We start from the raw sequence: 23,997 nt of genomic DNA on the forward strand, positions 1-23,997 counted from the left end.
CGTCGTTTGTTTTATTCGCGATCAAGCTGTACAAAAGTACCTCCTCCGAAATGGCTCGATTAATTTTTAAGATTTTTCTTATGCACCTATTTCTTTGATGTATGAGAATGGGTAGAAGGTATATTTTATAGCCTTGGTTATTAGTGTGGCTCTCTTCATTACGGCATCTAGTAATAAGTACTTAATAAGGTTTATTTACAACAAACTACAAATTGTTGACCTCTCTAGCGCAGTGGTGAGCGCTGTACCTACCGGGTTCGATCGCCGACAGAGACAATTTATAATTTTTGGATTTTCTCTGGTGTTTTAGAAGGCTTTGGTCGTTGCTAGTTAGCACCCTACCGACAAAGACTTGCCGCCAAGGTATTTAGCGTTCGGGAACAATGTCTTGGAAAACCATTAGGGATAGAATAGAATAGGGCTATGGGTCTTATATAACTGCCTTAGGGTATGGCAGCGTAGACCGTTACTGAACTAAAGGCCTGTCCTTACGGGAGGGTTTGCCCATAATCAGTCGGGTTTAAAAACTTTACTCTCATAAGAAATCATAAGAACCAGTGTCCAATAATCCATTAGACGCATGTAGCCGGCAATTGTTCTTAAGCTTATACAAGGTCTTGAGAACCAAGGCCAAGCGATATGGGTGGTAAATTATTACAATTCTCCTATTCTTGCCCAGAAATTGAAGATCATTGGGCTTGCGGACATGCGGTACCTTACGAAATGCTCTGAAAAGTGAAAAAATCTTTCTGGGTATGTCGATAGTCTGGTATTGAGAGCTCAGAATCGAGATAGAGTCGTGCCGTCTTCAAGAAGAGACCATGGAGACTGCATTGCTCGCAAAAGGTGATATTATAGCCAAGACCCCCCTAGCACTAAGTACTATTTCTGATTTCCTTGTGTTTTTCCTATTGTGTTGTGTTGCAATAAAATCTTTCTGTTCTCAAGCCCACAGTGATATTTGACTACAATATCATGATGAGAGGAGTGGACAAGAAATAACAGATGCTGGCAATGGAATCCGTAGAAAGAAAACTAAATAGTGTTAAAAATTGTATAAAGGTTACCTACTAAGTATTTAAATTTATTCATTTTATATAAAAATCCGCCGCAGTATCTGTTTCTCTTTTCAGAGTTCATTTCGAGAGAGATCAATTTAGAGTTTCACATACGGACAGTTGCAAACATTAGGTACATAGTTGAGAAAATCTAATTATCAATTCGAGGTAAAATTATTTACCAAAATGTGATTAAAAAACAATTTTACAACTGATAATAATTTATTGTTGATTAATTGCAGGTCAGTCACAAAGAAAAAATAAAACATAGGTAATTTTATAAATCGCACGACTAGAGGTGATTTTATCCGTGCATCAAAGTAATTCCGAAGTTATATAATTGAAGAAAATAATTTATAATTTTCAGAAAATATAAACAAAGGGACATAATAATTACAAACCAATTTCTATAAACATATTCAACATAAAAATAAATAGAAAGTTATATATTATAACGTCATTATTGCCGAAGGCTGGTCTTGTAATGTGCGGAAAGCTTATGTACCTACCTAATATTATACTTATTGGCGGCAATGCGTGTCGCGTTGCATGTCCCCCGCACATTGTTTACTTTTAGTCGACGCCATCTTGGATTTATTATTTGATGAAAAGTTCCACTAGAGTCTAGAGAAGATTCGGTAACTTTTCCAAATAATTGCTAACCAGCTTCCAATGTAAAAAATGCATAATTTCACAGCGACATTTTTATACCTAAAGTAATAGGAAACTACAGGTCACCAACCACCAACAGTTCCTGTAATATCCCCTCTCCATAAGGTATGGTCATCAATGTCTTGTCCTTTGAGCCCTCTGTGATTGAGATCTAAAGTCTATTTTTTCTTACTTGTCTTATGTAAATAATCTTTTTGTGTCACGTTTAAGTTTTTTCAATTTCTTAAGAAAATAATAAAAACGCACCTATATAAAGCAATATTTCATTCTATTGCGTTTGTTTTAATTTATGTATTGGAGTTGTTTTTTTTTATATTTTTAAATAATACTTGTTTAAATTAGTCAAGTTAGAAAATATGGAGTGTAAGGCTTGACATCTTGGCTATGGGCCAGTCGCTATCGGTTAGCAACATTCAGAGAAGTTACTGAATATGAGGCATGGCATTTGTCTATTGTGTGGCGTTGCTAGCTGAGTACAGCAAAGGAGGTGCTGGCGCGGGCGGTGGTGCCGTGCCTGATTGCCTGTTTCCGCCGCGCGGTGCAGTTTGCCGCACGCTTTGGCGGTTCGACGCGGCGTTGTAGTGGTAGCCATCAAACTTGTCGCTTGCTCCGCCTCCGCCCGTCTGCGTCGGGTATGTTGCGGTGCCCATGTACATTACCTGTAAGAAAACTTATTAGCTATTGAAGTGAAAAAAGGAGCACTTTGGGTTACCAAAAAGCGTGAAACGGTGAAACTAGTTTCATCGTCACCGTACTTTTCCCATGAGCTATATGTATATTGTATACCTATCTAACATAGATTTAGTTTTCACTTATATCGACAGTCCCCAAATACTGCACCGCGTGTTTTTTTTTTTTATAGTAATAAAGCAAGGCAAGCAAGAAACGAGTCCTACTCGTATAACGGGCCGCCCCGTGTCCACCAACATCAGGCATAGGTGTTCAGCATTGCAACAATGCAGATTGGCTGCAGAAATAAGCATTGTGTTAGTACTTCCCCGGACGAGCTCTATTACAAAAAGCTAAAGTACTTATGTATACGCGTTAAAAGTTATAGCTAGGTACTTTTTTGTCGTAACGAGATAAAAATCTTTTCAAGGATTTTGTCAATCGCTTTATTCTACGTTTGTAGTTTAAGTTTTATTATAACGCATTATCTAGTTAAATAAAATTTATATGTAATAATATTAAGTATCACAAAAATAAAGAAATGGACAGTACAAAATTTGGAATACTAATAGAATCATTATCGTACAACCATGTTTCTCTCGACATTAAAATTTAAGATTTTTGTACATTTAAATCACCGGAATGAGCCTGCACACTTTGACAATTGAAAGTCTGTCACGTACTGTCAAACCTTATAGCTAACTTTATGGTGTCGGTTTTTTGTGACGGTGTGCGCGCGCATCGTATAAATTAACTCTCATAATTTTTCCATAGCGCGCCAAAAGAAGCATAACTTCAAAAACACTTGCTATAACGGTAAAGGATAACAACGTTAGGAACCATAAAATTCTCTAAAATGTTGTCATAGGTGTGTAAAGTACGCACAGAGGAAAAACCTGTGCCCGGTAATCGGTCGACAGTGGTGATTATTAAGATGACGTTATCAACGATGTATGCTTTTTACCTGAGGTCTGTAACCGTCGGGGCCCGCTTCATACTCCACAAGTTGCGTCCTACCATCAGGTAGAAGCACGTGGTAAGAACCTTGGGCGCGGTCGTCCTTCCGTTTCTCGTTATGTCCGAAATCCAAGGAGACTCCGTTGTCTTGCACGTCGTACGTGAACTCATAATTCGCTGGTAACTGAAGCAATGTTACGACATTAAACAAAAAAATAATTAATAAGTATAAGCATAAGTGGTCCAATAGATAAAATGCAGTGCAAGGACCTGATTTATTATGTAATTAAACTAAGAAGTCTCAACAGACATTCTCTTGCGATGTCGTGGGGTTGAAGACTGAGTATGAATATCTGTGGTTAACCCAATAATGCTCGTTTCACTAACGTTAGGCATAGCCTAGATCGAATGCCTAGTGATGTCTATGGAAAATACGTTTCAAAGTGATAACTATTGGTGAACGGTAGATGTATGTCTAGGAATCTCCTAAGATTGGGCGTTAAATATTTAGTCCTTGTTCGTCGTTAGTGAAAACGAGCATAAGAGTCTGGCATAACCCATTAAATGGTAAGCTAGGCCACCCCACGTAAATATGCGACTTACTAAAAAACTTCCCAAGCACGTACACCTCGGTCCCTAAAACCTACTCTGATTTAAGGTAACAGCAGTACTAAATAAATATCGTGATTATATGTTTTTCGACTGTACCACATCTCAAACAACTTAATGTCGTCTCATTGCGGTCAAGAAATAACAGTTTTGAATAAAATCTATAAAAAATGTAAAGTGCAGGCCGATAACTGCAAGCAAATCGTTGCGATTTAAAGGTTTTTTTACAACATTGTTTGACGGAGCAGCAGCACACCTGATGGTAAATGGACAACCATCGTTTATAAACAGCGCAACACTTCTCAGGGCATGCAAGAAACACGTCCTACAAAGTGCCGCCCTGTGTCAATCAAACTGGGTTGTTGCCCACTGAATGTGCTTGTAATTAGACTAGCAACTAAGCCCTTTAGACAAGATCACAGCAAAGTGTCTTGGTAGCATAAATAAGCATGACTAGCACTTCCCCGGATGAGATCTGTCACAAAAAGCTCTCCTTCTACAAAATATCCATAAAACTCTTTATCTGCCGATGAAAACTACCATCCCAACGACAAATCCTTTATGGTAATTTTTATGTTACGCCCTTTCTATATTAGATACTGTTTTATCAATGGCTCGTTTGAGTTGCAATGTTGGCAATGGTAGTTGGACAATCCAAGAGTGCACGCCTCATAATCTCATTCATTACAATAAAATTGAGATTATTTGTAAATAATAATTGAACTAAATCTAATTATACCGTGAAAAGTAAAAGGCATCTATTCCTCAAAATACAGTCGAAAAATACATCCGATTTTTACACTTGGTGTAAAAATCGGATGGACAGATAGACATATGGCCAAATTATAATACACATTATAAACTATATGCGTTCCTTCTTCGTATACGAAAAACTATTAATGGAAATTTGGTGACTTACAGTTGGCTCTACAATTGGCTTCTTATTACCGCCAGTGGGCTTTGGTGGGAGATATTCTTGAGCTGAACTGAAAGATTTTAATGACACCCAGGCCACCAATGAAACCTGAAAAAGAAATTTAGCTATCTCAGTAATGTTAAACTAGGTTTATAGGTATTTATAAAATATAAAATAGGTATATACAATGTACCTACCTGCTTATTTTTTGTTTATCTGTATATTAGTAGTAAGTATTTATGTATATATGTATATGTATAGTCATCTTAGTACCCGTAACACAAGCTACGCTTACTCTGGGGCTAGATGGCGAAGTGTGTACTGTGTTGTGTTGTATTTAGAAACCAATTATAAGTTTAACATAAAACATACACCTAACAGGTTAGTCCGCTATCGTCTTAGTCTGCATCATCATTCACCACCGGGGGAGATAGCAGTTAAGGGCTTGCTTGTAGTGGAATAAACAAAATTTAACTATCCCATTTTACTTATGTTTCTTTAAAAAGTTAATGTGTCTGGTGGAGATCGCTTCAAGCGATAAGTCCGCCTTTGCACATAAATATTATTTTATTGTTGTCTTTGTTAAACTTTTTTTTATTTTAATATGTGCAATTATCTCTCTGATGAAGTAGGTATATCACAGATTTTGATAATTGTTTTTTTTTACTTTTGTCGCCTGGGTTGTTCTTCTAACTTTAGTAGTAAAAATAATTAGTGGTCTGTGGCATAACAAAGACTGCTACAAATAAAATAAAATATAAAAAGTTGTAAGTTGTGTAAAGTTTACTCACGAAAATAATCTTCCACATTTCGGTAGCTATCCGTCTGCCAAAGAGTGCAAGGAGCTATATGGAACAAAACACCAAATGTCGGTGTATATAAGCAGCCGAGTTGCGGTTGCGGGCGCACCGCCCCTGCCATCTTCATTACTACGCCGCACGACCCACGAAAATTTCGAAATAAAAATACCTAGATCCTAATTATTGCAAGGTTGGTTTTAATGTAAAACCGAGGTACGAAAAGGCTGAAATTTATCCAGAATACTCACAGTACCTATCTCATCGCAATCTAAGTTGGTTGAACTGGAAAGGCACGAGCGGCAATGCAAGGAGTTCTAGGAATTCTCTTGCCATCATCATTATTATCAACCCGCAATGGGCACGGGTCTCCTCTAAGAATATGTAAGGTTTAGTTGGTCCACCACGCTGGCCAAATGCGGATCGGTAAACTTCACACTTCGAAGCCTTTAAGAACTCTCATGCGTGCATTTTTCCACACGATATTTTCCTTCACTGTTACAGCAATTTTTAATAACATCGTACCTACAAAGTAGTAGTTACTAGCGCTTTTTGTGACAGAGCTCGTCCGGATAAATATTACCACTAATATTTACCCGGACGAGCTGCTGATCATGAGGTGGCATGATCAGCACATCTTAGGACTTCTGCTAGGTCCGTAAATTATTATTATCTATAAGAACGCCTAATAGGCCTCTTAAACATCAATATCGGCGCAGTGGTGATCGTTGTGGTATGTCCTAGGTTCCTTAGAGAAAATTTAAATTATAATTTCAGATTATTTTTTGGTCTAATCTGATGGGAGGCATCGGCCGTGGCTAGTCACCACCCTACTTATAAGACGTGCCGCCAAACGACTTAGCTTTCTGGTACGATAAAACGTAACAGCCGATATGGGTTTAATATAAATAAGTCTAACAGACCCGCAACGCGATTACGTATCTTGCGACAAGTTTACGACAGGCGTAAATCTTGCGATCACTGCTGTCAAGCTGCACTTTTCTATACAATCAATAAACAAAAGTGACGTTTGACAGCAGTAATCGCGTGATTTACGCCTGTTGCAAACCTGTCGCGAGAGACGTTATCACCCTGCCGCTATCATTTTGGAATGCATTATGATCACTTAGTAGGTGAGATGGAAATCGATGTCTAACGCAGCAATATTAAATAAATCACACAACCTACACCATTGCAAAGGTAAAGCCGATCCTGCGGTCAAGTTAGATCAATCGATCTATACTTATCAGTATAGGTTAGGCCAAAGAGTATAAGTATAAAACGGGTTCCCCGGGCGCGCGTCGGTCTAACAAAGCCAACAAGAGGTACATGCCAGAGGGGTAGCAATAAAGGTTTTCCACCATACCAAAAAAAAAAACAAAATTATATAATCACTACGCTTTTAAAGACCTCTTTTTTGTGGCCTCTCTAATGCTAACATAGGACAGCAGTTTGACTGACCTCTGCGGAATTTTAGTGTTTTTATACTAATCATTTTGATGGGTTTGTTATTATTAGATAAATAAATATATAAATTACAGTATAATTATTTCATTCAAACAACAATCAATTCAATTTGCTTTTTGGCCATTTAACCCAAAAAATGATGTGTCAAATTACAGTTGTCATTATCTCAGGCCTGAGGTCAATCCCGCAGTTGTCATTTGTCATCTGCCAAAGTCAAACTACCGCCTGAAATAATTTATCAACAAGGGGTTCCTGAAATATAATCAATTTAATCACGAAAATATTAGATTTACTGTGATAAAAGGACATTCTGATAAGTTAAAGTTAGAACACTAAGGTGTACATAACAAAAATGAACTCTATATTAAGAACAGCGAGACCTTTTTGCCGATTTTTATCGACTACTGCAGTGAACCAGTGCGCCCAGCCTCCAAAGTTGAAGCCAAAAACATTCATAGGTCCTATAACATGGAAGTCCATGACTGTAACTGCGGTAGTGGGTGGTGGGTTAACAGCTTTCATATTGTACGTAAGAAAAGAAAAACAAGAGGCAATGGATCGGGAAAGGAAGAAGCAACTTGGTAAAGCCAAGATAGGTGGCTCATTCGAGCTCGTCGATTCAGAGGTAATCTCGGATTTCACTTAATGCTAATCTGTCATTTGCTTGATTTGTGTTGGTCCGAATTGGCTAAATATTTCTTCGTTTTTCACAGGGTAAAAAAGTGAAGAACACTGATTTTCTTGGAAAATGGTTGTTAATATATTTTGGCTTTACACATTGTCCTGACATTTGTCCAGATGAGCTGGAAAAGTTAGCAGAAGTTGTAGATAAACATGGTAAGATTACACTCATATAAAATAAGTCCTACTTTTTATTTAAAATATATTTGTCTAAATCTGTTTCTTATAATCAATAAGTTATATAATCATTTTGTTTTTAGACAAGACTCCTTCATCACCGCCTTTGCAGCCATTATTTATATCAGTTGATCCTACAAGAGATACACCTGAAATTGTAGGAAAGTAAGTAATTTATATTACTTAAGAGATCCTTATTTTACCAGTTACATTTATGATACTTAAAAAGAGTGCTAACCCATTGATATCACTCTAAATCTTTGGTATGCCAGTAACATGCAAGTTCATTTTACGTAGAGCAGGATAGGATAAATTTGATCTAGAAAAGCTGTATTTGAGTATAATATTGACTGGAGTAAGTATACTAATATACCTATTATTACAGTGGTAATTATTGTAATTTTAATTCATTATAGTTCTATCTTTTGTTTATCTAAATCAAAAGTTCCAGTACTCACTAAATTTCTAAATTTGTAACAGGCTTCAACTGTATTCATCCAACATCCAATAGAAAAAAGAACTTTGTCAAGGCAACTATCAAATATTTCTTTCATTGATACATCATTCTGAGTATAAACTTTTTTTTTGTTAAATCAGTTTACTCTTTCTCAAGGAATGTCCTTACCAGCAAATATGAAATTAGAAACACTTTAGTTAAAAGTTATTATTTATATAGGTCACTGGTGAGACAGGGTAGATTATATAATATTTGTTCATAATTTCAGGTACTGCAAAGAATTCACTCCAAGACTTTTAGGTCTTACTGGAACCAAAGAGCAAGTGCAACAGGCATGCAAATCCTATAGAGTGTATTTTAGTGCAGGTCCACAAGATGTTGATGAAGATTATATTGTAAGTATGGAACACAGTATTGATGTTTACCCACTAAATTTAAATAAAATAGTTTTATTTAATTTAGTTCATAGTCTGAAACTGTTAGTGAGTCAAAATTCTTCAGACCTTTGAATCAATTAATAAATAAAAGGCTTTTTATAGCTATATGCTGACAGTTTACTGCTGCACTAAATGCCACTCCAAACAGGAGCAATTGCCAATAATCGTCACGCTGGGCAGATAGTTTAGTGTTTTTGATTCAAAAGTAATATAAAAAAAAACTTTGTGTAAACAAAAATAGTGAGGAAGATTATAAATATCCATTTCCTTAGATTCAAAGGTTGGCTAATGCAATAATATTATGATGTAAGAACATTTTTATATCACTCAAAACTAACTGCAAATCCTTTTTTATGATCAAAATCTAAGTAATGGCCCATTTTTAAATTCAAGGCAAAGCCAACACTCCTAACCTGCACCCTTAACTGCATACAAAATTTGCATCCTGGATGGACTGGAAAAATCTTGAAGGATGCGCAAACTTGTATGCTGCTAAGAACATAGATTGGAATAGAGTGTGTTCGCTTTATTTTGTTATTTCTTTTCTGAACTTAGAAGAATTTGGTGACAGGTTATCTCACAAATTGAGTTCAAATCAGACTTAATTTGTGTGTATTGTAGCTGTAGTTATTGTGATAATTTTGTTATAAAAATATACCATTGCCAATGAAATTATGAAATTATGTCAAACCCCAAAGTTTCACCTAAAGCACACATTCCATCTCACACTTACATTAATTATTGCAGGTTGATCATACAATTATAATATACCTGGTAAATCCCGAGGGCGAATTTGTTGACTATTATGGACAAAACAGAAATGCAAAGGAGATCCATGATTCAATACTTGTAAATATTATGAAATATGAAGCTGGGAAGAAGTCATCGTGGTTTTAAGATATTAAAGCATTTATTTTATTAGTGATAGAAATGTAAAAGTTTACTTAATAAAATTGTTTATTTAAAACACATTTTTTTTAAATAAATGTACTTGGCTAATGATGGCTAATGAACATCATTAGCCAATCTACGATATAGACTAAAAGGCCATGCACATCTTTCTTGTTTTTTCAATTCCTAAACATCTTTGAAGACTGTTGTGGGCTTCTTGAACCAGGATGCATTTGGAACCCTCGTAGCTGCAAGTTTTCTTGTCATAAAGATTGATAAAAATTCCCATGTCAGGTTGCAAAGAGGAGTTTGATAAACGTCAGGCTTGGAAACAAGGTTCTAGTTATATTTAAAGGAATATTATAATATTAGATATATAATAACGGTTGTAGCAATTAAAACAATATTTTATTGAATAAATTTAATTTTTATGTAAATGCCTTACTTATCTTTTTGTGTATATTTATTCATTCATAAGCTTGGCTCAACCAATACAGACTTTACACATATCTTGCATCCTGGTCTTAGGATACTTTATCTCAAACACCAATTTGAAAAAAGGATTTGTACTAAAATCTTTACAACGTCAGAACCCTCAGACAATTTCTGTTAAAAATAATGTCTGTTTAGAACACATATCTGTTTTTCAACTGTATTCTTTCTACCATTTTCTTTCGAAATTACTGTTGTATTTCAAGATACACTGGGGCACAGCTTGTGATCTTATATTAGTAGTACTAGTAATTTCCTTTAAGTGGCTCTCACCCTCCAGCTGTTTATATTTTGCAATAAACAATCATCCAATTTATAAAATTTTACATTTCTCGCTTTGTGGAGGTCTCTGTTAAATTAATTCCACTTTCAATATCATCTATAACATTAACTTCAATAACATTAAGCTCACCCCCAACAATAACTTCGTTTGAGCACACATCATCAATGTTTTGGTAGTGTATAGTTTGTCCGTCATCAACAACAACAAGCTCTGTCTTAACATCACTGTCGTCTAGTAATATAAGCTCTTCTTCATATGCATTCAAGATAACATTTCTATTTTCACCTGTACATTCACTGGTTGGTGTATCTTCATCCATGTGTTTGGTACAAATTACATTTTCATTAACAGCGCTGGATGTTTGTTGGTCTTGTATATTAATATTTTCGTTCTCTATTCTAACAATAAATTCGTTTCCTTCTACAACAATGTTTATGTTTTCTTGAGCAGCAACGTGTTTCTTTTTCACTTTCTTATCCTTGGCGTGGCGTTTGAGGTGATTCGTCAAGTACATCTTCTTCTTAAACTTCGCTGGGCATAAGGTGCATTGGAACGGTTTTTCGCCTGTAACAAAGTAGCTTTTGTTAATTTGTGAAAACCTAAATAGTATGTTATTTTAAAATATAAAATGGCAATAATGTTACGACTCGCCAAAACCTCTCATCGGACCAAACCTGACCAAATTTAGAAATTGTAAATTCCCCCAATGTACACGTCTTGCCTACAATATCCAAATAAGCGCGAAAGTTCTACCGCCTAATATAAAACTGGAATATGCACGCTAAAAGCATAATTCTGTTGATAATAACTCGTTCATTGAATTGAGATAGCTAAAAAGGTTTTGTTAATTCCGTAGTCGATTGGCGCAGTGGGCTTTGCTTTTTTAGTCCAAGGCAAATGCTTGTATGATGAAAATGAATGTGTCCGGGTGTTTATCTGTATATTATAAGTATTTATATATATTATTTATATAAATAATCATCAGTCATCTTAGTACCCATAACACAAGCTACGCTTACTTTGGGGCGAGATGGCAATGTGTGTATTGTCGTAAAATATTTATTTATTTATAATATTCGTTCCAGAGACAACAGTTCTTCAAAATATGTGTGCTGTAACAAGCTTTGATTTATTATATCACTTCTGGTTTCAAGCAAATAATTATCACTTGCATCAATGGTGAAGGAAACTCTGCATGCCTGAGAATTTTCTATAATGTTCTCAAAGGTGTGTGGAGTCCACCAATGCGCACTGCGCCAGCGTGGTGAACTACGGCCTTAAGCATGTGATGCTTAGAGCTGTAAGCTCTGTAGTGGGCCGGTAATGGGTTGATGTTATAGCTCGCAATTGATTCCCGTATACACTACCTCGGAATGTATGCGAACATGCTTTCACCAGCGCAGAAAAAAAAAGTAGTGAGGTCACAGTACCGGTGTGCACGAGGCGGTGTTCTCGCAAGGCGGCCGCGCTCACGAATTGCTTTGGACACGCGCAACACGCGTGCGGTCGCTCGCCCGTATGCAGGCGAAGGTGTCCTTTGATGTCCATGCGCGCAAACCTGCCGTGGAACGTTAACATTACAATACATATCACGATAATTGAGCTGCTTGATGAGGTTGAAAGAACTGAAGCCATTAATAATATAATCTATGCAGTTCTTCACAGCGAAAAAAAGGTGTGTTATTCTCGACCATATATCTGACTAATTTGTTGTCCGATGTACAAGATTTCGTAAAATTTTTTCATTGCGACAGCGAATATGACAAAAAACCTGTAACGAAAACTTTAAGTATAGCTGCTCTGTACTCACCGTTTTCCGCAAAAAGCACAGCTATAAGGCTTCTCTCCGGTGTGGATTCGCTTGTGGGAACAGAGTGAGGAGCCAGAGGAAAACTTGCGTCCGCACACCTGACATGTGTATGGCTTTTCACCTATGAAAAAAAAAGTGTAAGAAGGCGCCATAGTTTCCATTGAAGATCTTATATTTTTCAAAAAGGCTTAGTCGGTCGCCACCATATGCAAAACTGACCATGTTAAACCAGCATCGTCCCTTGAGTTTTGTGGGATTTGTACATATTCCATTTCGTTTGTTATTAAACTTGCAGCATTTTTGTTTTTTTTTCGGTAGCGTATTTTGATATGTCAGTATGCTACGATAGTTATTATTTTACCTGTATGAGTTCGCATATGCAGCCTGAGGTTGGAGTTCTGGATGAAAGACTTCCCACACACGGAGCATATGTACGGCCTCTCGCCCGTATGCGTGCGGTGGTGAGTGTCGCGGGTTGACTTTTCTCGGAACCTATGAATTTTGACCTGAGTGTTAGTTTTCACTATGGAGGGTACACGTACCTACGGAGAACCTTCCATGCATAACGCAACCTAAGAATAACGCACCGCCGATTCGGTGAGTAAACTTAAGGTGACATTTCCGATTTAGGCGTTTCCTAGGTTTAGTAAAAACGAGACTTATGTCCGTTTCACTAACGACGGACAAGGCACGGCTAAGTAAGTACTAACGCCTAATCATTTTTATTTTTAACGCCTTTTCATTTTTAACCTTTTACCAATCAATTTTTACTAGGCATAGTATAACCTAAATTGTCTATGTTTCTTGCTACAGGGTGTGGTATTTCGTGTTTGTATTATCATATTGATCATATTTCGTATGGATTACTTTATCCCTAAACAGAGGTCTAGTCATAAAATTGATAATTTCAGGCCTATTGCTTGCCAACATCCGGATTGTTGGAATCGAAGCGCCTTTGAGAACATTATGGAGAACTCTCTCACGATATTTTCCTTTACCGTTGAAGCAAGTGGTATTTGAATTGCCTGTAACGCACATAACTTAGAAGAGTTATAGATGCGTGCGTGAGATTCAAACTCGGCCCCGAAAGTGAAGCCGAAGTCCTAACCACTAGGGTATCATTGCTTTTTTGAATAGCTTAGCATATAGTTATTTATTTACAGCCAGAACAAATACCGAAATGGAGAACGGCGTAGTGGCGAAATACATCGAAAAGCCACTATTAATAGGCGGTCACAAGTGCGACCTCCGTCTTTACGTCTGCGTCACATCAATAGATACCTGTACGAGGAGCGCCTCGTCAGATTCGCTACATTGAAGTACGATAAGACCAACAAAAACTTGTGGTTATTAAAAACAACCGAATTAATATTTTATTCATCAGTCACGTGTCAGTTTACGAGTCCTCTAAACTTTACGATCTGACGAATCGGTGTGGTAAATTTAGATTGCGCCTAACGTCGTTCGTGATGACTAAAATGTGAGGACATAAAGAGTTCGTGAAACGTTTTTTTTTTGGCATCCGATTAAGGCTATTCTTAGGTTTAGTGAACACGGCCATTAGCCTTTATCGGATGCCAAAAAAAATACGTTTCAAGAACTCTTATGGCACTGTGTTCTCTGAATGCCTTTCGATTTAGCTACGCATTTTACAAGGTAACGCTGTCATTTAGGAGGTATTGCCAGTTGAAGTGTGCTGACAAAAAAACCACTGCATAATTATTCCGACGATATGCAATAAAAGTATTGATCCCAGATAAAGTTTTTCACTATCGTTTTTAATATTACCACAATACTCCATCGGCTTTGAACTTCAGTTTCAGTTGCACCCAATACTTGTACAGTTACTCACCGCCTGATGCAGTAAGAGCACTCATAGGGTCTGTCGTCACTGTGCACGCGGCTGTGCGAAGCGAGAAGACGCGACGACGCAAATGTCTTCCCACAAACGTCGCACGAGCACGGACGAACACCAGTGTGATTTGCATTATGCTCGTTTAGCTGATATCTGTCACCGAACCTAATGAATATTGAACACTTTTAACCACATACATTTAAAAAAAACAACTATTTGAGTCTATTTTTGTTAATTTAATGTGAAAGTAAAATGTAAGTTCGAACACTTATATTTTGTTAAATAGAAATGTAATTATTATAGAAATTTAAAACTGCTCTACATACAAGCTGAAAACAAATAGGTACATTTAAAAAGTTGTAAACTCAGATATACCGGTACGATGTCGCGTACAAACTGATTAGGGGTAAATGTTTAATATATCTGCCGTACTTCTTAAAAGGTTAGCTCGCTACCATCTCAGCAACCAATTAATCAAATGAATGCACCCTAAGGATTCTTTACTTGCCTAAGGAATTATAACTTCGGAACCTACTTCTTATTACACAGTTTGCAAGAGTATTTCTTCTCCCTTGCCACGCCGGTGTGTACGCGAGAGTGTCTGACCAACGCGGACTTTTCCGCGAATGCCTTCCCACACGACTCGCACGACCAGCGCTTTGTTGTGTCCATGTGGCGACGAATGTGCCGACTGAATTTGGTGCGGTCTACATTAACCAAGAAAGTAAATGAGCCATTTAAGTTACGATTTAAATGGCTAATTAGCTCCGAAAAAATGAAATCTACTCACGAGTAAAGTTTATTTTGTCGGAGCTAATTACATTTGGCGCTTATTTTTTAATAAATTGTAAACACGCGGCGCAAAATATGAGTCATGTCTACGAGGCAACGAACTTTTTACATTTGGTTTAGTGTATCTATCAAATCTGAGGGAAGTTACGAGAATTTTGGGAACCATTTTAAAGTGATACCTTTGCACACATTGCCAAACAAATATTAAATATTTTCTCACACTCAAGAATTTTGCCTCTTTAATATTCTAACATAGACACACACAATTATATGTATAAATTTAAACAAAATTAAAAGATTAAAAATATAATTACATAAAACTACAACGAATACACATAAAGCAGTATGAGCTGTGTTTTACGCCTTTGGTTGCCTTGAAGAGATCGCTATGTAGCGATAAGGCCGTCAAAGTGTTTATTAAATTTTTATTTAAAACTTCTCTATATGTTTATGTGGTGTACAATAAAAGTTTATTCATACATTTTTCATTCATTCATAGATAAAGATACTGGTTCAAATTAGATAAATCATAGATAGATAGTAGTAGTAGATAGTAGTAGCCTTTCAGATGGTACCGAAATATGGGAAGGGAATGAATTTGAATGATATCAGCCAAATTATTCCAAAGCGCAATAGCCTCAAAACTGGAAGAGATATCGAAGAACTTGGATTGCAAAATAGCAGTACTGATTGGTTGGTGGAGAGAAAAGTTATCGTGGCGTGATGGCGATCAGTATTGGTAGCAGAATCGATACAGCTCTAACATCACATGCAAAATTAAAATAATATAACTCCTGTCACTTTACTAGGTATGCGCCGCGTAGCGTAGGTACTACGCGCGTATCTGTCTTTATCTTAAATAGGGTTGTCAAAAGTAAATACTTAAAAAAATGCTTCTTTTGACAGAGTGACTCTTAAGTATACTTATGCGACATTACTACGTGATTCAGTTGGACACTGTATATACATATGCTATCCTATCGATTTAATCTAGTGAGACTTTATTTCTGGATACACATAATACATATTAAATACCTGTAAAATCCTTTTCACATTTGGTACATTTCCATTTATTTCCCTTAATATGTATTGCTGAATGTATTTTCAGGTCATATTCAGAACCAAAACATTGTGTGCATTGACCACATTTGTATTCATTTTGTTTATTATCGCTACATGTCTTGGAATGTACTCTTAAAATATTTAATTCAAGAAATTTCTGGGAACAAACAACTTCAGCCGTTATTAGAAGTTTGAACTAAACATTATTATATATATATTATATATTTTGACGGCCGACTGGCGCAGTGGGCAGCGACCCTGCTTTCTGATTCCAAGGTCGTGGGTTCGATTCCCACAACTGGAAAATGTTATTGTGATGAACATGAATGTTTTTCAGAGTCTGGGTGTTTATCTGTATTTTATAAGTATTTATGTATACCTTTTATAAAAATTATCAGTCACTTAGTACCCATAACACAATCTACGCTTACTTTGGGGCTAGATGGCGATGAGTGTATTGTCGTAATATATTTATTTATTATTTATTTATTATCAAAATTCATTTATGTTTCGGATAATATCTGAATTATGAACTAATGGCAAATTTGCTACCACAGACTTTTTTACCTTAATTAACTGATAGAAAAATGATAAAACATTACATACCCTAGGACACGTAAGACAAGAAAAATGTAGTTTCTCAGTATATTTCTTTTTCTCTCTCTTTAATAAGTTTTTATTAGGTGTGCAATGAACCACTTTGTCTGATTCATTTGTCAAAGATATGTCTTCTTCTAAATATCCAAGTTCTGTAAGTAGAATAAATATTATTTCAAAATTATATTATTCAGCTCTTAAAATATGATGATATGCATTAATTTAATTTTGACCTTCATTATTTTGGTGTATTTCAATATCCATTTCAAATGTATTAGTTCTGTCAACTTTTTCATAAAGGTCTGGGTCAATATCCATTTCAATTTTGACAGTTCCTTCATTTTTTCCATTTATCTCAACATTAACACATGATTGTGTTTGTTTGTCAGTTTTCCCAGCAATACTGAAATCATTGTAAATGAATAATATGAAATCATTATTAATGAGTAATATAGATTTAATCTAAACTTACAATAAAACTGTTAAAGGCTAATTATGGACATTGAACATATTGCGATTTTCTTTTTGTAAGGTTGTTTGAGCATGCAGCTTTCCGTAACTTCTGCAGGAGAAGCTGCAGGGCACATTCTTATTGGATTACTTTTAGATAACTTGCTAACTATATGCTGTGCACACCTTTAAGTGGCTAGTCTACACCGATTAAGTAACAAAATATTTGTAACTTTCCTTTAATATGTATCGTGAACAAGCTGTAAGTGTGTCCTTTAATAAATAAATTAAATTAACTTGGGATATCTTTATATTTTTTATTGGCTTTATTGGCTCTATAGATTTTATTAATAATATCTGTAGAAGATGCCTGAGATTTTTTAAAAACCAATTTTTTTTTTTTATTCTATCAAATATTTTTTTACAATCAAATACATTCTTACCTAGAATTATTTTGAATTAGGTTGTTCTTGCCACCAATTTTAGATTGTAGAATGGTGTTTGATTCTATACATTTAATCCTAAATCTATAGCAATCAATAAGACAGTTACGACAGTGACTACAAACCATCAATGGATAATTTTCTTCAGGTGCCACCTGAAATAAATTAAAATGTAATTAAAGAATGTACCTTAACTAAGAATTATAAGGTAAAAAAATATAGAGCAGTGTTTAGGACATTGTTCCATCATTGTAAGCACCCATATTTGTGTATTGATTTTTACCCACATTAAATTTTTGACTTTTTAGAAAATGCCTTCATTTTTATTGCATTTTAATCAAAGTAAATTGCAGTGATAACTGAAGTAATCCATTAGAGAGGTAATGTAGTTATCATAATTCACATGGAAGTCTTACGATGCCTGGTTACTTCAAATTCGCATATTTTTCTCTTTAAAGCTGTTTTGAATTGAGACCCATAATGTGAAGTATGCAAAGAACAAAGTTAAGTCAAATGTCTATTAGGTGTGTGATGAACAGTCAGTAACAGATTATTCAAAGCAAATCATCGATGAAAGGTTGTAATTGACCCTTTACTTTGGTTATCTGACTAGAAGGGCAACATCCGAGAGAATAATTGAAGGCAGATTTCAAAGTAAGCCTCAAATCCATTACCAGTCTGCCGAGATAAAAAAAACTAAGAATCTTACCTTAACAGCTGTTATAGAATAAAACATATCTGCTATACTATCACTGCCAATCTTGGACATCATGGATAACATGTTGGTATCAGCAAGTAAGCAAATCCGACATACGTCATTCAATTCACCTGACTGATGCTGTGTTGTTTTTAAATCAGATTTTTTATTTATTACTTGTTTATTTTTGACAGGTTTTCTTGTACAATATGTAGCTTGACTATGTTTTTGATGTTTCCTTTTGGCAGGTTTTCTAGTACAATATGTACTTGGCTTTAAAACTTTTATTGCTTTATAGGGAATTTCATTTTTTACATCCACGCTGTTATTTATGCTGGTCTTGCTTGGTGGACTTGCCATGTTGAGCCCTAACTTCTTCACCTTACTACCTTACTATACGACTTTAATCGGTAGTCAGTAACTAAGATTCTGTAACATCTTCTAAGTTCTATACAGATTCTAGCTTATTCCTAGATCATTGAGTTTTTATGATTGGGCTGTTCCTATGAATGAAAAAGTTCACAAATTAACCTTTTTTAGCTGTTACCTACGTATAATAACACTACATTATCCAGTATCCATCATCGGTATAAATGAAATAGCAATTATAAAATGCACGGATTTAAGGGATTAGGATTATATTCTTGATCTACAAAAACAAATACTAGTTTAAACTTCAAAATACAATTCTTCAATTCAATTCAATTCAATTCTTGTTTATGGCTTTTGTCTGCGCCAACTGGGCACAAGGTATTTCGCCAATGTCTTGTAGATGAAGAAGGCACGAAGGAGATTGATCGGTGAAACTAATGAAAAGTTAATTTTGAATTTGTACCAAGAAATAGTTGTTATTAGCTAGTTAGCTCTTTAACCTAAGGACACAGACAACACATGCATATATATCTTACACGGATATTTTTTGTACATTATACTTTAATTTTATTACTTACTATATATTTACATAAAAATCTACAATAAGGACTGAAAACAAACATTAAAAAACATTTAACACTCAAAGGACGGGGGACTTTGGGAGGAAGAATGGTGGGATTATGAAGGTTAACTCATGTTTCTTGGGACGTAAACTTTTACAGTTCCACTGTAGCAGGGTTATTGGGCCCATTTTGGAGTAGTTTAAAAAGTTGGCTTAAGTTTTTGGCAACGTTGGGCGGTAAGGGAATTTCACTACATGGAGCGACAATACTAAGTAGAAATTCGGAGATAAACTCAAGCATTTTACCTTGGGAGGGAGGGTTCTCAACATTGTTGTTGAGAGCGCATCCATTAGGAAGGGATGAGGAGTAATCACCGACAATAGTCTGAACAGCTTTTTTATCGTAGCCCTTTGCTAGAGGAGCTCGGGGACGAGGAGAGCGGAAAACTGTTTGCCGGTAGGAGGTTTTGGAGGAAGTTACATTAGTAGGAGTAAACATTTCTTTTGTTATCTCAGCATAGGACCTGCGGACAGGAGGAAACTGAGATGATGCTTCAATGTAAGATTTATTATTCTGAGACATGACCATTTTAATAGATTGCTGCCTGGAGAATTCTGGGCAGTCTTTATCAGTAGCAAAATGACTACCAGAGCAGTGTAAACATGTAGATAATTCCTTGATGACCAAACATGAGTCACCTGTATGGGGCTGAGCACATCTGTAGCATCTGGGCTTAGATCTGCAGATTGTTTTAATGTGGCCAAAACGGCAGCAGTTCTGGCACTGTATTGTTGGAAGTTTATATGTTTCAACTGGCAGTGAGGTGTGGTATGAATATACCTTAGCAGGAAGCATTTGCCCCCTGAAGGTTAGGACAACAGATTGGGTAGGCACCCAAGTGATGACACCCTCTGTGACAGATTTTCTGTTCAGTCGCCTTGATTTCAGAACCTCACCACAGCCAGGCGGGAGCTCTAGCGAATCAACAAGCTCGTCCATCGACCAGTCCACGGGAACTCCTTTCACCAGCCCCATTCTGGTTATGTTGTATGTGGGAATTATAGCTCTATATTTGCATAACTTCAAAACTGGACTAACCAGAAAGTTGTTGGCAGCTTGGGCAGAAGTAAACTCTACAGTAATTTTGTTGCGGCCTATATTTTTGACGCCGTCGTGGATAATTGAACCAATTTTGTGTTTGTGCAAGAATTGACCGAAATTTATAGCCCGTAATGACGCTCCAGAGGATGGGTCCTCCACTTCCCGTGAGACTTGGACGATAAAAGGCCCATTATCATCGTCAGAGTATGACTTGGCGCCTTCGGTGAAGGAAGGATGTATGTAAAGGCTTTGAACGGATGGGTTTACCTGAGTAGGATCAGTTATAGTTTTTTTGGCCGCATATACGTTGGTATCCTCTCCTTGTCGTTTGCGAGACGAGGCTGATGCCCCCGGGTCGGGCGGCTCAGGAGGTGTATCTAGATCCATTTTACTGGAAACACTATAACTACAGACACATAATAAATATTTAACCAACACCAAATACGGTTAGATTTATACGAATATCACCAATAACAACTATTTCTGCTGCTGTGTAAATTCACATAAAACACCGAAATTACACCGGAATCTCACTAACACGTGTGCACAAATTGACAGGCCAAGTTACAGTTCAATATAAACAACACCAAATCCTTTTCAAGACGAGTTTACAGTAAAATCAAAGAAAAATTTGAGAAAACCGCGTCCGCCATGTACGAAGTTTCCCGCCGAAAAAAACAATACAATTCTTATTGGTCTGTGGAAATACCGTGGAATTATTGACTTACTTTTTTTAATGTCAGCTGGCCCAGGCAGCAGGTTGTGTTTCTTGCTTTGGGTTCTACTTTTTTTCGATCTTTAAAACGATGTTGTGTATATATCCTCACTGATCGTACCTACCATCCATGAGTGAGTATTCAAGCATTTGAGACCAAGCTGGAGATCATAATGCTTGTATACATGTTGAATACGTATAATGGAATGGCTGAAGACTACGCTTCAATGGTTTGAATCATTCGAAGTTAAGTGTGTTTTAAGAAATTAAATAACAAAAAACACCATGATGAGGAAATCTACATGCCCGAAAGATCTTCACAAGATTTTCAACGGTGTGTGTGAAGAGTTCTTAAAATCGGCCTAACCGCCCGTCGGGGAGGTCCCTGGTTCAATTCCCGGCAGGGAGCAATGGATTTAGTATGCTTACAATGCATGTACCTACCTACATAAGTACCTACCTACCTAACGATTTATAAAATGGTCCAGTTTATGCGTCGTACGTACAAGTTTTTAAAGGCAAAATTTATATTTAAACATTCTTATAATGCAAATACGGTACCTACCTTGCATTTAACCTTTCCGTGATATAGGTCAAAATACCTAGTAATCATTCAATTAATAACTTGTTTATTTTTGTTGGAAAATTTTATAAGGCCTAAGTTTTATCGTAAACAGGCGTAAAGATCAACAAGGTTCAATTCATCTCAATATTATCGTTAAAAGGTTTAATAATTTACGAGCCACAATATACTAACATTTAATGACCAATGCATTTTTAAAATAATTCTCCTTTTCAAACATCCACAACCAACCTAGGGGACATTAGTTAATTGAGTCTGATGATTTTAGCGACTTTTCGACTCCCGCTCTCCTCCTTGTAAGATGTCGTGCGATTTTAATTGCCCACCTCCCCCCTCCCCCAATTACACGTAAACTTTTAAACGAAATAAGATAATGTGTAAGGTTACAAATAAAATATTTATTTTCTTTATTTTATTAAAAAAAAATATTGCCTGACTAAATCTTGTATATATATAATATGTATATAATAGTTAAGGCTGCTTACATATTTTAACCCAGCTTTCTTGCAATTCGACTGATGATTTCAGTCATATTGCGAGAAAGCTGGGTCAGTGCGGATTCCACGTCTTCGAGAACATTATGGAGAACTCTCAGGTATGCAGGTTTCTTCACGATATTTTCCTTCACAGTTAAAGCTAGTGATATTTTAGTTGCCTTTATTATTGGACAATTATTAATTGAAAATTAAAAAAAAATCCTACTTTTCTATGTCTTGTTCAATGTTTTGTTTCCTGAGGCATTCTAGGCCCTCTATGATTGTATGGAAAATATACCAACGTACGATAAATTTATAGGATAGAAGCAGGCGTTACTTTACGGAATTCCATGAAATCTCGAATCCGAAGAGTCCAGAAACTGTCCGGGATCGAATAAAGTAATTCAATGAACGCTGAATAAGCTTAATTTCGCGGGGTATAGCAAATCATTGTTACACTTTGCCTCACGATAATGGACTCACTATGTAGGAGGTGTTCCATGCATCCCGGCGAAGTGTGGCTCTGTTTATAGGCGATGATTTTTACTTACCATCAGATGGGCCATCTAAATGGTGGGTCAATTATTATTATTAAAAAATGTGTTTATTTTTGATGAGTAAAATTTCTTCAAAAGAAGCTAATAAGCAGATTTTTAGTTAAATTGAAAAACAGGAACAGCGGATGCAATGCAATCTTTGAAGGAGAATAATACTTTTGGTAAAAGACGGTTTAGATTTCTAATATAAGTGGACGCAGACAACAATGCAGAAAACGGAAATTCTAGATCTATCTAAATCATATGATCTTAAAATGGGTCCTGTACCTGAAGCTTAAAAAGATGCAATTATTTCGAAATATCAACTGCCCAAAATAGGAGCGTAGTTTTTTAGATTTCGCGTATGTTAATATCTTAGTTCCATCTTTTCTACCAAATATCTGACGGGATTTGAATTCCTGTATGTGCTATTGTTAGAATCCTTCTAATCCTTGCATCTTCCCGAGCGACACTGGGTAATCTTTAGAAATACTTAATTTGAAATCACCGTATGGCGCTATGTATACGTATCGTATGTAGGTTCTGTTTGTTTCTGACCATCTAACGTGTAAGCTCCTGAACCGATCTATGAAAATTTTAGACTTTGCGAGTAAATTCCTGAATTTTAAAACTTATCTTTTTTTTATCTTTTAGTCGGTTACTGATATATTCAAGTTAGTAGAACTTGAATATATCAGTAACCATATACCTAAGTGTCATTGAGTAGGCCAAAACTATAAAACGAAATCATAACATCGTGTCCCAAAAATTTGTTATGACGTCTGGTGACCCAAGGCGCTTCTTTAGCCCAACTAAGTCTAGCATTTCAAGCATTTTGGGTACCATGCCCATGAGTGAACAGTTGTAAATATTAATGTTAGTTTTTAATTATTTTTATATTTGTCAAAATATTGTTCATAGAGTGGTTTACAATAAAATAAAAAAAGATAAATTTATGTATCTTTTTGGGTTGTTCGAATTTTGGCAGTCTTAAAGAATTTCGTTTTCCGATTCTTTGTATTTCTTAGGTATTTTCCAGGCAAACGCGCCCCTTTAATATGATTTTGGCTATATTTAGTAGAGTTTGGGCAAGAGCATTGTTATCCAAAATATTGATTTAAATTGGATTCCTAGAATCCCGTAGATGCTCATTAGATTCAGAATTAGGTTCAAACAATCCGCTTAGAAAAGACTACTTAAAAATGCCACTACAGCCAACCTAACTCTGAGCCAGAACATAGAGTAATAGAAAAATTTTAAGAATTTTAACCGAATATATCCTAAATGGCACATTCAAAACTGAAATATGGTATCGGTTGGCAATACTAGCAGCATTAATGTGCCCCCAGAGATAAGTATGACCTGAACGCGATAATGACTAG

General features: G+C 36.0%; 2 protein-coding genes and 1 pseudogene across 2 annotated transcripts; 1 reads left to right on the top strand and 2 right to left on the bottom strand.

Moving 5' to 3' along the window:
* Positions 1-2,179: 2,179 nt before the first annotated feature.
* On the bottom strand, positions 2,180-5,808 carry LOC120627356 (annotated as a pseudogene).
* A 1,523-nt stretch (positions 5,809-7,331) lies between these two features.
* LOC120627355 (protein SCO1 homolog, mitochondrial) lies at positions 7,332-9,842 on the top strand. Its single transcript, XM_039895341.1, has 5 exons — positions 7,332-7,770; positions 7,859-7,982; positions 8,087-8,168; positions 8,729-8,855; positions 9,645-9,842. Exons 1-5 carry the CDS (start codon positions 7,498-7,500, stop codon positions 9,792-9,794), a joined length of 756 nt encoding a protein of 251 aa, XP_039751275.1. The 5' UTR covers positions 7,332-7,497; the 3' UTR covers positions 9,795-9,842.
* Positions 9,843-10,240: 398 nt separating this feature from the next.
* On the bottom strand, positions 10,241-18,955 carry LOC120627354 (oocyte zinc finger protein XlCOF6-like). The gene is made up of 11 exons (XM_039895340.1): positions 18,282-18,955; positions 17,573-17,727; positions 16,913-17,082; positions 16,689-16,831; positions 16,056-16,239; positions 14,764-14,935; positions 14,226-14,393; positions 12,735-12,865; positions 12,374-12,494; positions 11,994-12,121; positions 10,241-11,127 (listed from the first exon to the last, which is right to left on the bottom strand). Exons 1-11 carry the CDS (start codon positions 18,627-18,629, stop codon positions 10,604-10,606), a joined length of 2,244 nt encoding a protein of 747 aa, XP_039751274.1. The 5' UTR covers positions 18,630-18,955; the 3' UTR covers positions 10,241-10,603.
* Positions 18,956-23,997: the final 5,042 nt, after the last annotated feature.

This window comes from Pararge aegeria, chromosome 11 (genome assembly GCF_905163445.1).
Source record: "Pararge aegeria chromosome 11, ilParAegt1.1, whole genome shotgun sequence".
NCBI classification, from domain to species: Eukaryota; Metazoa; Arthropoda; class Insecta; order Lepidoptera; family Nymphalidae; genus Pararge; species Pararge aegeria.